This window comes from Podarcis gaigeae, assembly GCF_964106915.1.
Source record: "Podarcis gaigeae genome assembly, chromosome: 2".
Taxonomy (NCBI): Eukaryota; Metazoa; Chordata; class Lepidosauria; order Squamata; family Lacertidae; genus Podarcis; species Podarcis gaigeae.
The window spans coordinates 116655929-116670573 of NC_139679.1; the positions used below are offsets into that span (position 1 = coordinate 116655929).

Below are 14645 nucleotides of genomic sequence, written 5' to 3' on the forward strand. Positions count from 1 at the left end.
TGGTACCTCAGGTTAAGTACGTAATTCGTACCAGAGGTCCCTACTTAACCTGAAACTGTTTTTAACCCAAAGAACCACTTTAGCTAATGGGGCCTCCTGCTGCTGCCACGCCGTCGGAGCCCCATTTCTGTTCTCATCCTGAAGCAAAGTTCTTAACCTGAAGCACTATTTCTGGGTTAGCGGAGTCTGTAACCTGAAGCGTATGTAACCTGAAGCGTATGTAACCTGAGGTACCACTGTACTGTAATCAAAAACATTTCATCCTCACAACAGTCCTGTGAGGAATGTTAGACAGCGACTGGCCGAGGGTCACCCAGTCAATTTCATGACTTGAGTGGGAATTTGAATCCTGATCATCCTGGTCCTAGCCCACACACTCACCACTATTCCACACCATCTTTGAAAGTAGATATTTCCCCCAAACACAGCCTATTCCCAGGCCTTCCCTCACAATTTTCTGAAAAAAATATATTGTACATTGAGCCAGCCCTTCCCTTGGGGATGATACTGATCAGTTGCCCATAGAAGAAAACGGATAAATTCAGGATTTTAGCAGAAGTGTGCAATGGGTAAAAACACATGAAAGGTGTGGACAGGACAAGAGTTCGTGCTCCTAATTCTTAATTTTGTGTAACATTTTAATGCTATCATTGTTGAATTTTTAATTTTTAAAAGCACAGCTGGTCTGCATGATAGCCACTGGAGCCCACGGCCAACTGGGCATGGCTAAGGCTGTGTAATTCATGCATTCTCAACCAAGTATGTGGCATGTCGCCCCTTTGAGAGAGGCACTGATGATCCAGGAGGCCATTTCTTGGTGAGATAACACAGGGGATGTGTGATCCATCAACCTCTGTGGTATGACTCATTAGCCTGTTTTTCACCCAACAAGATCTGTTCTTCAAAACCTGAACTCTACGTCCATACAAAGGTGGTATCTAACACCAGAACGAATTAAGTTCTTAACCTGAGGTACCACTCAGCAATCAGGATCTCGAACTCATCACCCACGACACTCAGAGTCTTCCCTTTTCTTAGAGAGCGCAGCTGAACACACCCCTTGGCAAAAGGAGAAAACAGGAAGTCGCCTTCTCAGAGCCTTAAACTCGGGACCTTCAGATTATGAAACTGACCGGCTGCTTCATGTGCTAAGAAGGGGGCAGATAGTGGCATCTCCTCCCCCATTGGGGATAGTGGGTAGGGCAGCTCATGACAGGTCTGGTCACAAGAGGCAGAGCCAGGTGGTTATAGGAGGAGGAGACAATGTTGTTTTTCTCTCACTCCGTCCACCTTCCTTGCAAAGATGCACAACTCACAATTCATTGATATTGACACATAGTGACAATGCATCACACCTGGTGAAAACCTTCAGAAATCCAACCTTCAGGAACAGTTAATACCGGTAGCCCAATCCAAAGCAAGTTTAATAAGGAATGTTAATGCAGGAACCGGAAACAATTAATGTCTCTTGAAGAACTAAATTGTAGAGGGAATTCTGGGGAAGGGGAGGAAAAGGCAAGGAAAACCTGTATCTTGTCTGTTTTGTTATTTCTGCTGATTGTGAATGGAATGAATCTTCTCAAAGAGCTACTGAAAAACTGTCCAAATGGCTCTTGGTGGGGCTTGTTTTTCTCTCAGTCACTCTGGTCTGGAGAGAAACTCCTGCTGGGCCAGAGAAGCAGATTTAGTCTCCTCAGGAGATCCTGAGGTGGATTTGATTTCCCTTCAGACAAAAGAAAGGGAGGAGGGTCTCTCCAGAGAATGAGGCTCCTGAGAACGTGTAGAGTTCGGCTCCTGAGTCAGCATCAGAAAAAGACACACGTCCCCCTTCATAGTCCAGAGTCACCCGGATCCTCCTGGGTTCCTCACTCAGGGGCAGAGGAGAGGAATCAGGCGAGGGGAAGCCCCAGTACTTTCTTCTCCATTTCTCCACAGCCCAGATCCCTTCCTCTGGGCTTAAGGGGAAGAAGCTCTTTCTCCTCACAGATTTCCTGGCAACCCCCATAGCCCACCATTCCCCACTTTCCACGTTGACTTCCCAGAAATGTCTGCCTGCTGTGAATCCCTCACATCCCAAAATACAAATTCGGTCGCTGAATCTCTCAGGATTGTTGGGCAGGTCTTGATGTTTGTCTCCCCTTCTCACACTCTTCCGATCCTTGGACAGGATGAGTTCAGGATGGGCTGTGTCTGGATCCAGAGTGACATTTGCTGTTGGGGAGAAGATGAGGGAAAGAGAAGATTAGGCAGAGTCAGCTGAGAGTCAGAAATGGACATCCTGATCCAAAAAACACCCAGAAGAACCAGATTCTCTCTAAAATAAAGGGGATTTCTTTGCATGATTAGTACCCTCCTCTCCTTCTTCCAGACTTCCTCCACAGTAAGTATCTACCTTGTTATTTTTTAAATAAGTTATTTTCTTCTTTTTATGGTGTTTTGTTGATTGTGTTTTGTTTTGTCCCTCTCAAAGAGTTTTCTACATGTTTTTATTTTACTTTTAGCATCTAATATATAGATATTATTGTCACCACCTCACCATCTCCAGATTTCTCTTTCCTTTTTTATCTCTTTTCCTTTTCTGATTTGTCTGTTTCTTGCTCCCTCTCTCCTTCTTAACTCTTAAATCTACATACATACGCCTCCCCACCCACTTCCATTAGCAACTCCCCCTCCCTTACCCCACACTACAGCTAAAACTACCACTGCAATTTATTATCATTGTTATCACTTTCCTTTCTCCCTCTCTCTCTCCCTCCCTCTCCTTTTTATTTTTACTCTTAATTTCCCTTCCTCCCTCCCTTCTCCTATTTCCCTTTCTTCCTCTTCTTTTCCATCTTTTGCCTCTATATTGTTTTGTTTGGTTCTGTCTCTGAGCACACCCTTGCCAGTCTTAAATTTTTAACTTTCCTACAAATCCCTAACTCCTCCCTCCACCCCTAACTGGACCCCAATACCCCTTTTGTGTGTATGAGTGTGCAGACATGTACACACGGGCGCACTCACGAATAACCCCCCCTCAAACACACACCCTCCCTCTGGCCCCACCCCATCAATCTCTCGTACATCTGCCTGCTAACCCCTTTATGTTAACTGTCTGTCTGTTGATCTACTCGCCTGTCTGCTTGTCTGTCACCCGCTCCGGCAACGGGAACCCCAGAGAAGTCCTTAAAACATAGCCCAGACAGGACACAAATGACCACCTAATCCAGACGCTCAGTAAAAGCCACCAGTCAACAACGCCTGTTCAGCAAAACAGCTCAGCAACACCCAGGAACCACCACCGCCACAACTCCTAACCACAACACGCCCTTCTCCAAGAGGACACCAAGCAGATCCCAAACCAAAATAATCAGGGAGACTGGGATGACACCAACCAGGGAGATGGTGAACAGCACTGAGAACACAACACGCCCCCCCCCCAATATGACAACAACCCAGCAACAAAACGAGAACTGAAGGAAATGAAAACGAGACTAACAGAACTACTGAAAGTGTTCAATGACCTGACCTCCATGTTAGCATTTCAATCCTCCATTGCTGGATGTGTGATTGTTACATCACATGTCTGTGTTTACTTTCTAGGCTTGGAAAGTCTGAGAACAGAAGTCAGTCTTATCTCTTCTGCTGTACTGTACTTTTGTACTGTTTCTCTCTCTCTCTCTCCCTGTCTTCGAGGAGAAGTGAGAAGATGCCATAGTTGCTTTGTCCTGTATATATTGCTCAATAAATCACTGAGACTGTCCTCTGGTAAATGCAACTTTCTCTGGACTCAGGACAGCAGCACACTCTGGACTCAGAACTGATACGATGCTCCACTCTGGGCTTCGGTACCAATGTCACAGCTCCACTCTAGGCCCATAACCATTGTTGGAACACACCTGGGGGGCACACGCAGCCCCTGGAATGAGACAGACCTCTCCAGGTATCTTCCTGATGAAGCGCAGCCTGGGACGTTCACAAATCAGTCTCAGTGCACACCAGTGGCACATATCTAAAGACATGTGCACACTCTATCAGCAGAGTATAGCAGAAATGATCGTGGAGCATGAGTGTAGCATTCTAACCCCCTAGACATAATCAAAAAACAGTGGGAGGACGACATAGGCTATGAGATTAACCCCACTCAGTGGACCAGAATGTGGTCTAAACCCCCCTTTAAATCCATATAATCGAAAAGGAAAGAACTCACTCTAAAACTCACCTACAGGTGGTACCTAACACCAAGGAAATTAGCGCTAATACACCCAGGAACTTCACCAAAATGCTGGAGAGGGTGCACCTCCACAGGCACATAGTTACACATGTGGTGGGAATTCCCCCAATCCAACTATTCTGGACAACAGCCATAAAAGAAATATGCAAAATAAATATGCATGTATTCGAAATAACCCCAGAACTATCCTTACTAAACATCTTCCAATACAATAATGTCCACTCACATCACAAAGAACTCATAACCCATCTTCTCTCAGCAGCCAGAAACATCATAACCAGACACTGGAGAGACCTGTCAGGAGTAAGCATGGACCAGTGGTACCAAATAGTATGGGAAACAGCCTTACTAGAAAAATGAACCAATAAACTGAAACTGACACGGGGACAAATAGAAGAAGACGCCTTCACCCCGGTATGGCTCCCCTTTATCGCATACACAGCCCAACAGGACAACGACAAGAATCCACCAACAGCATACAAATCAATATGGCTAACCTGACCCAAAACAGCCACCCACCCCACTCACACATGAAAAGGTTAACCACAGCCAATCACAAACGAACAACTTACACCCTAGGCCAACCCCAACTTCTCTCACCACTAAAGGAACACAAGCGAATAGCAAAGAGAACCCGCACAAGCAACGCTGACACAAAACCCCCACATAAACATTAAGTAAAATAGAAACATCGGTACCCGACCCCACCCCCACTCACCATTCCCCCTTCCACTTCTTTCCCCGTTTTCTTCCTAATGTAACACTAATGTCTCAACAAATGAAACTGAAAATGTAACTTGAAAAAAAATAAAAAATCAATGAAAGTTTGGTTGTGGTAGGGGCCTATTGGTTAGTGCCAACACCATCTCCTACATACCTCCTCCCAATCCCCTGAGAAGTTTTTTTATATATGTATAAAAAGTAATACATAATTTCACCCTAATGTGTAAGAACCATGGAATCATAGAATTGTAGAGTGGTAAGGGACCCTGAGGGTCATCTAGTCCAACCCCCTGCAATGCATAAATCTCAACTAAAGCATCCATGACAAAAGTTGGATTGGTATCTATCATAGATGCTTTAGTTGAGATTCCTGCCTTGCAGGAGGTTGGCCTAGATGATTCCCTTCCAACTCTAATAACTCAATTATATATCCGTCCACATCCCTCCTGCGAATTTGGGCTCAGTCAAAAATTTACCTTCTTGAAGCAGTTGTCTGAATAAAAGAGAGTCTGAGGAAGCAAAAAGATATGAAGCTTAATTACTACTCATTTTCAATTCTGATTCTGTCTTCTGTGGCTTTAGCTACCCCTCCCAGTTTGGTGTCATCTGCAAATTTGATGAGCACCCCCTCAATTCCTCATTCAAGTCATTTATAAAGACGATGAACAACAACAGGCCCACAACAGAACCCTGCAGCACCCCACTTATTTTCCAGGATGACAAGGAAGCATTAGTGAGCACTCTTTGGGTTCGGTCAGTCAACCAGCTACAAATCCACCTAACAGTTACCTCATTCACCCCACATTTTACCAGCTTCCTTGTAAGAATATCATGGGGGATTTGGGGGGGCAGAACTGACATGATTGGTTAGTTAGTTAAATATTCCTATTGTTTTAGAATGGGGGGGGGGCTTGGCTATGCCCATGTTCCAGGCTATTAAGAAACGTGTCCTTTGGGGCTCACGTGTGGTTGATTTCATGGCTAGCTTGGGAACTCTCAGGAGATTGTGTTTGTGGCAGCCCTAGAAAGGGCAGCTGTGGATGGACGTCTGAGGAGACAGATCAGGCCTTTGATCCACTGCTGGGAGACAAGCCTGAGGAGGAGGCACAGAGAGGAGCAGGGTATTTCAAAATGCCCTTTTACACTGTCCTTCAGAGTTTGAGAGCCTCCAAAAGGGCCAGTCCAGAGTAGGGAGATGGGTAACAAATGAAAAAGTAAGTTCAGCATAATTGTGAACAGATACACATTAGGGAGAAAATCCTGGCTTTGCTATGCACTTTGGTTCATGCTTTCTCTCTTTGCGGCAGCCACCATTCTCTTCCTGACCCCCCATGCACCAGAGTGGCAATATTTATGGGGCATTCTGGGGGAAATGAAATGATGGCTGCGGCACCAAGAAGGAAGGCACTGTGAGGATACCCCTTTCTGCAGCAGGAACAAAATACAATACATTAATGCAAAACATTAAGAGACTGGAATGCCCAGTTTTGGACTAATATAATGCCCAGGATAAAATCCTTGCAGTAATTTCCATTACTTTTGAATTGCTTCATCGCATTCCCAATTATACGATTTATGTCACAGAATCTGGAGGCCTTCCCCTTCAGCTGTGGAGGGAAAGCCCATGGAGTCTCTAAATGCTCTCTTTTCTCATACCTGGTGAAAAGAAAAACAATGTTAGCCCATTCAAACCCATAATTCCTAGTACATGAAGACAAAGGAACTGAGAGGAGGAAGAGAGTGGCAAAAAGCCTTGAGGAACAGGCAGGCACAGAGGGGCTCGATTCCTCTTCGCTACAGACTCCACAGCCAGACATCTGAGAGCCAAAGCAGTAACCCCAAGCCTCTGAGTCTCCCCACTGATGTCTATTCAAAGGAGAAACACCATTATGTAATATCGTCATGTTCAGAGTTTCTCTGCTACAATTTCACTTAATCGCCTTTCCTGACAAGAGCAGGAACTATCTGAGGGTGCTGACAGCACAGCTGACATTTCCTTACTCTAGAATTTCCAGAGAAGGTGCAGAAAAGATAAGAATGGTTGCTGATATCAGCAAATGTGAAACGTTCCTTATAATCTCTATTCTGAGTGACACCTTGATGCACTCCCCAAGCTCCTGCCGACTTGTGAGAACTTCTACGCGCCCCCCCTCACAAGGACTCCATGGGAATGGGGTGTTCAAGGACCTGGGCGGGGGGTCAACAGTGGATGCTGTAGAGAAGCAAATCTTGAGGGAAGCAACTTAGGCACTTGTTCCTCCCAAAGAAGTCACTTTCTCTTGTTGTGCGAGTACAACAGCTTTGTCACAGTGACACTTGAGTAAGCTAAAAAAATATTTGTTTCTTGAACTTGGGAGTGTCCTGCTTTTAGTAAGTAAGATAAGCTCTGCTCTAGAAGGAGGTGCTCTCAGAGGATGAAGCAGACTACCTTTGTCTGGGAGGGTCTGTCCTGGCACAGAGTCTGGACTTTTCTCAACCTTACAGACTGTTGCCAAAAGAAATGAGTAGAGTTCACTTACCTCTGCAAGGTGCTTCTCACATCCTAGAGGGAAAAGAGAACAGAAATCATTGCACACCACAGGCCACTGTAGGAAGACCCCTTAGACCCTGAAATGGATGCGCTCTGGCCCTCTGATGATAGTCTGTCTGCCACATGACAAAGATTTGAGCAGGAATACCTGAAGCATTCAATTTTGGTTTGAGTCAGCTTTTGATTTTCCAATTGTCAGTTCTCTACATTTCCACATCAGTTTGCAATTTTTAAAATAGAAATTCATCAGGATTTTATTGTGAATTTATCCCAAAATACATTTTTGTATGCAATTTTGTATGTAAGTACAGATTACTTAGTTGGAGAACTGCAGAGGAAAATCCAGATGTGCATATGTCAGTGGCCAGCTGTAATTCAGTTTGCATATTGATCATAAAGGCAAATGAGGCAGTTTCATCTTTAAATGTAGTTTCAGAGGAATCCTTCCAACCCTAGTTTTCAGGTTTAACTTCTCAGCCTGCATCCAGTTTTGTGTGAAAAAAACTCCCTCTCAGTGCACTTTTCATCATGCAATTCAGACATCAGGAGGCCTACAGGAGAGTCCTTCTCTAGGACATTGTCCCAAATAGTGATCTATAGGACGGCCCCAGATTTCAGCCTGTTACCACTTACCATTTCCCTTCTGGAAACAAAAAAACACCTACAGTATAAAATGCCTCCAAAAAGCAAAAGAAATCGGTGTTCAGGCAAGTTTCCTACCCCAGCAATGTTAGCGGATCAGGGAAGTAAAACACCTCATTGCTTCTTTCACATAGAAATGGTCACGGAAAGGTCAAGGAAGTATCAGGTGGTTGGTAGAAACCATATAATGTTGTTGGGAGACATTTCACTAACCAAGGACAGGTTTCTTACTGGGCTTAGAAGAACACCCACTAACCCTGGCATAGGCAACCTTCAGCCCTCCAGATGTTTTGGAATACAATTCCCATCATCCCTGACCATTGGTCCTGTTAGCTAGGGATCATGGGAGTAGTAGGCCAAAACATCTGGAGGACCGAAGGTGGCCTATTCCTGCACTAACCAGTAACAATTGTTCTGAGTTGTAATAAAGCTCTTGCATTATTGGATGACAGAGCACCATTTTGGACAAATCTCCAAGGCTGCTGAAGGTGATCAGCCCAGAAGCTGAGGGGTGGAATGGAAGAGACATTTGGAGGGCAGCAGTGGAAAGGACAGTCTGAATGCAGAGGTGTTGGGGATGTCAGTTTGGAGCAAAAAAGGTGACTGTGCTCAGTACTAGAGATCACTTTTCCTTTCTTTCACTTTTCCTTAGCTGTAAGGTGGAGCTAAAAGTGTCTGGGAAGCCCACCACAGGGCACCAAGTGTTCTTTTAACACTGAATAAGCATCCACAAACTGCATTAAGGGGAATAAACCATCTCAGTTCTATTTGTTGCTCCTGTACATGAGACCTGGCTAGAGGTGCCATTAACCTTTTGAACCTTGAATTGATGGAGAAGGCACATAAAGGCTTGGAGTCAACACTGTCTTCGAGAACAACCTTGTGCTGTTCCTGCCACCGTCTTACCTGCAAGAGTTCACTCACTGTCTGCTGACTCTTCTCCTCCATCTCCTGAATGATCCTCTCAAGAGAGGAGAGTTTCCTGGAGAGTCTGGCCAGCTGCTCATCCCTTCTTCTTGCAATCTCCTTCTCTACCTCTTCCATTTCATGCAGCAGACATTTTTCTTGTTCTTCCAGAAATTGGTGCAGTTGTCTGAACTTCTCCACTGTCCTCTGCTTCTCAGATTCTGTTAAATTCTGCAAGAGGAAGGAAGAAAGAAGGAAAGCAGAGCCTTGAGTCAGGAACACACTTCCTCTTCCCTCTCCACTGCCAGGCCTGCTGATTTGCAATTTGGCTAAAGCAAGGAGCCTTTTTTTTTTTTGCCATGGAGGTTCCGTGCACATTTTTGAACCTGGCATAATCAAAATTCTAAAATATTCAGAGAGCCTCCATGGGCATTAAAAACTCATCATCAGTGTTCAGGATGGCTTGAGTTTCCTAAGGGTTAACAAGAGTGCACATTTAGAAAGACCCTTAATTAACAATATTTATGGTAAATCTGTTCAGGGAAGTTTTTAACATGTGATATTTTATTGTATTTTTGCTTTCTATGGAAGCCGCCCAGAGTGGCTGGGGAGGCCCAGCCAGATGGGCGGGGTATAAATAATAAATTTATTATTATTATTATTATTATTATTATTATTATTATTATTAATCAGGATGTCCCTACTAATTCATATTCAAAAGAGCTGGGCTGCCTCAGGTCAAAGAAATTCAATTCAGTTTGCATTGAAAGGTGAAATTACTTCATAACTACTTTCAGAAAAAAATATGCAGACCAAAACACAACAATCCTTTGAAATACACAGTTCTATGAACTTTCCAGGGTTAGCATAGTCAGGTGATGTGTGCAAAAACACGCACCATCTAGGGTAAAGTATGCATAAAATATGTTTATGAGTGCAAATAACGGTGAAAAATGAATGGAAAAGGTACAGAAGAGTGTTTTGCAAAAATACGCATATTGGTGAAAATAATATTAAAAATCTTGATAGAAGGGGAAATTTGTACTAAAATGCTGGTGAATTTTCAGAAGTACTTTTTAAAAATTAAAATCACATGCTGATATAAAAGAAAGAGAAATGGAAAGAAGGTGATAGATTTCCCCATTCTTCCTCAGTCCTGACTTGATTCTTCAAATATTTTCTCCCTCCCTAGTAACAACTGTGACACTTACAATGAGATTGTGGCTCTTCTTTTCCAGGTCTGCTTGAGATGCCAGAATGGTTTCTCGTTCTTTCCTCAGAATCTGCAGGCGGCTGCAGATCTCTCCCTAAAGAGGAAATAAAATCCCAGGTTTGATTGAGATTGATGAAGAGAAAGAGCTGATCCAAAACACCCACCCACCCCACTCACACACGAAAACAAAGTTCAACACAGCCAACCACAAACGAACAACCACCCCCTGGGCCAACCCCAACCTCTCTCACCACCAAAGGAACACAAGTGAACAGCAAAGAACCTGCACAAGCGACGCTGACACCAAACCCCACATATAGTAAGTAAAATAGTAAAATAGAAACATCGCCACCCGACCTCACCCCGACTCATCTTTCCCCCCTCCCTCCCCCTTTTCTTCCCAATGTCTCAACAAATGAAACTGACTTGTAAAAATGTTACATGGGGGGAAAATATACAAGAGAGAGACATTGCACACACTTTTGTAAATCCAGTAGCATGATGCCAGCCCTATTGATGGTCTTATCATGTGAATTCCACGTAGGAAACCACTCCTCTTCAATGAATAATTGTGACTTACGGGTGAATGAGCTTATATCTGCTCCAATTCTGGCATTAAAGTCCCCCATTATAAGGATCTCTAACTTTGGAAATTCAGCCACAGATTTATCGAGGATAAATCTTAAATCCTCCCAAAGCTGATTTGAATGAGAATGGGAGGAGGTAGATGGATTGTACAAGTTTATACATATGAAGTCCCCAACCGGGCTGTTAGTGATGTGTAAAGTTTGAATGGAATTACTCTCTAACCAGGAGAGAGGAGAGATATTAAGTTGAAGCTCAAGAAAATCTTTAATAATAAAAAGAGGGGGGGGGGGTTTAACTTCCAGTGCCCTGATATTAGTGGTCTGGTACTATTTAATTTGCTTTCTTTTTTTCAATTTCATTTGTTCATTTTATTTGAGATTAGTTGAAACTTGTGGGAAAAAGTATTTTGTATATCTCAATTTGGCACAAAGGAAATTACCAAACAACACCAAAATATTCCTGATCTTTCTCGCTCTCAGAAATTCATAATTTAAGAGTGATTATATATATATAAACTTAATCCATTCTGGAAGTCTGTTCCAAAACCAAAGTGTTCCAAAACCAAGGTGCACTTTCCACAGAAAGTAATGCAAAATGGATTAATCCATTCAAGACGAACCCTAAAACAGCAATTTAACATGATTTTACTATCTAACGAGGCCATTGATCCATAAAATGAAAGTAACAATCAGTGTACTATACTGTACTATAAAATAAATAAGACAGTATTGCAGATGATAAAAATTAAAATTCTTACCTGCACTGACGATAGTCATTGTTTGGATGGGGGGCTTTTATTCATTTCCGCAGTCACACAATCAATCAATCAATCAATCAATCAATCAGTATCTGAACTGGGTTCAACAGAGCCACAAAAACAAATTACAGTGGTACCTCAGGTTACAGACGCTTCACGTTACAGACTCCACTAACCCAGAAATAGAACCTCGGGTTAAGAACTTTGCTTCAGGATGAGAACAGAAATCGTGCAGCGGCGGCACAGCGGCAGCAGGAGGCCCCATTAGCTAAAGTGGTGCCTCAGGTTAAGAACAGTTTCAGGTTAAGAACAGACCTCCAGAACGAATTAAGTTCTTAACCCGAGGTACCACTGTAACTGAAAAAGCCTCAAAAACGCAAAATAAATAACAAAAACAAAAGCACCAAATACAGTGGTACCTTGGTTTTCGAACTTAATCTGTTCCATAATAATAATAATAATAATAATAATAATAATAATAATAATAATTTATTATTTATACCCCGCCCATCTGGCTGGTTTTCCCCAGCCACTCTGGGTGGCTTCCAAAAAAAATATTAAAATACTATAATACATCAAACATTAAAAGCTTCCCTAACCAGAGTTGCCGTTTGATTTCTGAAATGTTTGAAAACCAAGGCGTGGTTACCAGAACACTACTGGTTTTTGGGAACCAATGTGTTTGAGAACCAAGGTACCACACTGTGTGTGTGTGTGTGTAATTTTCACATAATCTATTTTAAAAAATCACAAATTACCATATTTATTTTTCTTCGGCTTCCCATATCACTCAATAAAACGTCGTATCTCAAATCTCATTACTGCCCATTTGTTTCTAACAATGCATAAAATATGAACATAAAAATAACAAGTCCTTGTTTTTATGTTGCTCATAGTATATATCTCTATCTCATATTGTAATGGAATTAAAATATTTACTTAAGTAATCTGAAAAAGGTTTCCACTCTTCTATGAGAGATTTTTCATTGCAGTGGCCAGAGTCCACCTATTCATGTGCCAAAATTAACTCTTCAATGTTTTCCATTTCTGGAGAAAAGACGTTCTTGCTGCAGTCAGAATCCACCTAAAAAACTCCTCAATAGGAATATTGCTCTCTGGTCTTCCCACAAGTTCAAAGAGGCAAGCTGTGGGGAGGCTTGGATGGGACCTTTATTTTTTCTATTTATTCAAAAATAGTAAAAGTAATAAAATAAGAGCCCAGAGGAAAGGAGACCCAATTCTGAGTTCTCATGGAGAAGTTTGCTTCCCCTGTACATTTTGCAGGTGCTACTTTCATTCAGGAAGTCATTTGCAATTTCAGATGGGGGAGATCGCCAGGGCTTCAACCCTGCCTAAGACCCCACTGCACTCCTTCCCACAGCAGCAACCAAAACAAGTGTACTGCCTCCTACGTAGCTGCTGCTCCATTGCTGAATAAGACATTGCCAGCTGCCATTTAAGGGGTCAGATCCTGGCTGCCAGTAAGTCCCTCCAGCTGACTTTTATGTTTATATTTTATGTGTTGTTAGTCACAAAGAGGCAGTAAAGAGTATTGAGTCACAAGGTCTTATCAGGCGACACGGGAAGTCAAAGAAAAACAAAGATGGCAATTTGTGCTGTTTTTAAGATGGACTGTGTGAAAACTTAATAGATAATTTTTTTAAAAAAAACTCCAAACAATTGACCTCTATCCACTCTCTCATCCCACCAACTCCCTTTACATAATAAGCAACCAGCATTTAGATTGCTGTTCAGGCAATTAATGTCATGTGTAGTTCAGACTTAAGAGTTATGGGAAATGGCCCAAGAAAAATCCACAGCTCCCCTTCATGAAGATCCACTTTTATTTCCTACCTTGTACTCTTCGGCAGCCTCCTCCAGAGGAATCACCTTGTGATTTTCATGTTCCTTGGATCTGTCACATACCACACAGATAGGGGTTTCGTGGACTTTGCAGAAGAGCTTCAGGGTTTCCTGGTGCTTCTCACAGACCTTCCCTTTCCCAAGGTGAAGACACAGCTTCTTGGCTATTTCTACCACGTTGGCCAGGTGATGGTTGGAGATGAGGCTCCTCCTCTGGACTCTTTCTCTGCACTGAGGGCAGGAAGCCTCTGCCTCCGATTCCCCCCAGCACTGGATCAGGCAGGATCGGCAGAAGTTGTGCCCACACTCTGGGATGGTCACTGGATCCTTGAAATACTCCAGGCAGATGGAGCAAGTAGCTTCATCACAAAGATCCTTTACGGGTCTCTCAGCAGCAGCCATGGCTCCCTCGTGTCAATGAAACAGTTAAATTTTCATCAACTTTGTGGTTGTCAGGAATTTTACTTTTTGAAATATGGCAACCCTAGATCAAGCAGGATTGCAGAGGTTGTGCCCACACTCTGGGATGATCACTGGATCCTCGAGAGAGATGGAGCAAGTGGCTTCAGCACAAATACTTCACCACAAAGAGTGGCTGCCTCGTGCCACAGTCCTAGTTGACTGGTTTTGCTTTTCTTCTGGCTGCTGGAAAAAAGGCATGTTTCTGCCCTGTTTCGATCCAGGGGCCTTTTGTTTGTTAGGCAACATGATAACTGCTACGCTACAGAAACCCAAGGGCAAAGGCTCCCCATGCCAGCTTGCCCATATCCCTTGCCAGGTATCAGAGTCCAGGGGGAAGAGGCAGCCATAGATTCCACACACACCCAAAAAAGCTCAAAGGTCTCAGTGCCCTATGATAGCTCAGCTGGTAGAACAGAGAACCGGAATCTACCATTCAAGGCAACCTTAGGTCAACTCTAGAGAGCTCCTGCTTTGCCAAGGCTTCTGGTGGCAAAAGTTCTGCACAGCAAGGGGAGCATTCTTTTGGGCAGTGCCCATCAAAGGGAATGTACAGACTTTGCAAAGGGAACATGGCATTTTACCTTTGCCAAAGCCTGGGATTGAACCAGCGACCTTTAGATCTTCAGTCTAACGTTCTCCCAGCTGAGCTACTTTGGCTGCCCAGGGCAGAAGCAAGCAGCATTCTAGTCCCCCCCCCCCAAAAAAAAAAAAAACAAGACACCAGTGCATGAGAAAGAACCCATTTATT

The 14645-nt window shown here is 43.3% G+C and overlaps 1 protein-coding gene across 1 annotated transcript; it reads right to left on the reverse strand.

The window, feature by feature from the left end:
* Positions 1 to 980: 980 nt before the first annotated feature.
* LOC310837703 (zinc finger protein RFP-like) lies at positions 981 to 14131 on the reverse strand. Its single transcript, XM_083724707.1, has 7 exons — positions 13427 to 14131; positions 10226 to 10321; positions 9015 to 9245; positions 7456 to 7478; positions 6474 to 6592; positions 5413 to 5445; positions 981 to 2211 (listed from the first exon to the last, which is right to left on the reverse strand). Exons 1-7 carry the CDS (start codon positions 13835 to 13837, stop codon positions 1694 to 1696), a joined length of 1431 nt encoding a protein of 476 aa, XP_083580833.1. The 5' UTR covers positions 13838 to 14131; the 3' UTR covers positions 981 to 1693.
* Positions 14132 to 14645: the final 514 nt, after the last annotated feature.

Coding starts and splice junctions, on each gene's coding strand:
- LOC310837703 (XM_083724707.1), bottom strand. CDS start 13,837: ATGGCTGCTGCTGAGAGACCCGTAAAGGATCTTTGTGATGAAGCTACT. Junction 9,246..10,225: donor AGAAGAGCCACAATCTCATT/GTAAGTGTCACA, acceptor TTCCTCTTGCAG/AATTTAACAGAATCTGAGAA. Junction 6,593..7,455: donor GTGAGAAGCACCTTGCAGAG/GTAAGTGAACTC, acceptor TCTTTTCACCAG/GTATGAGAAAAGAGAGCATT.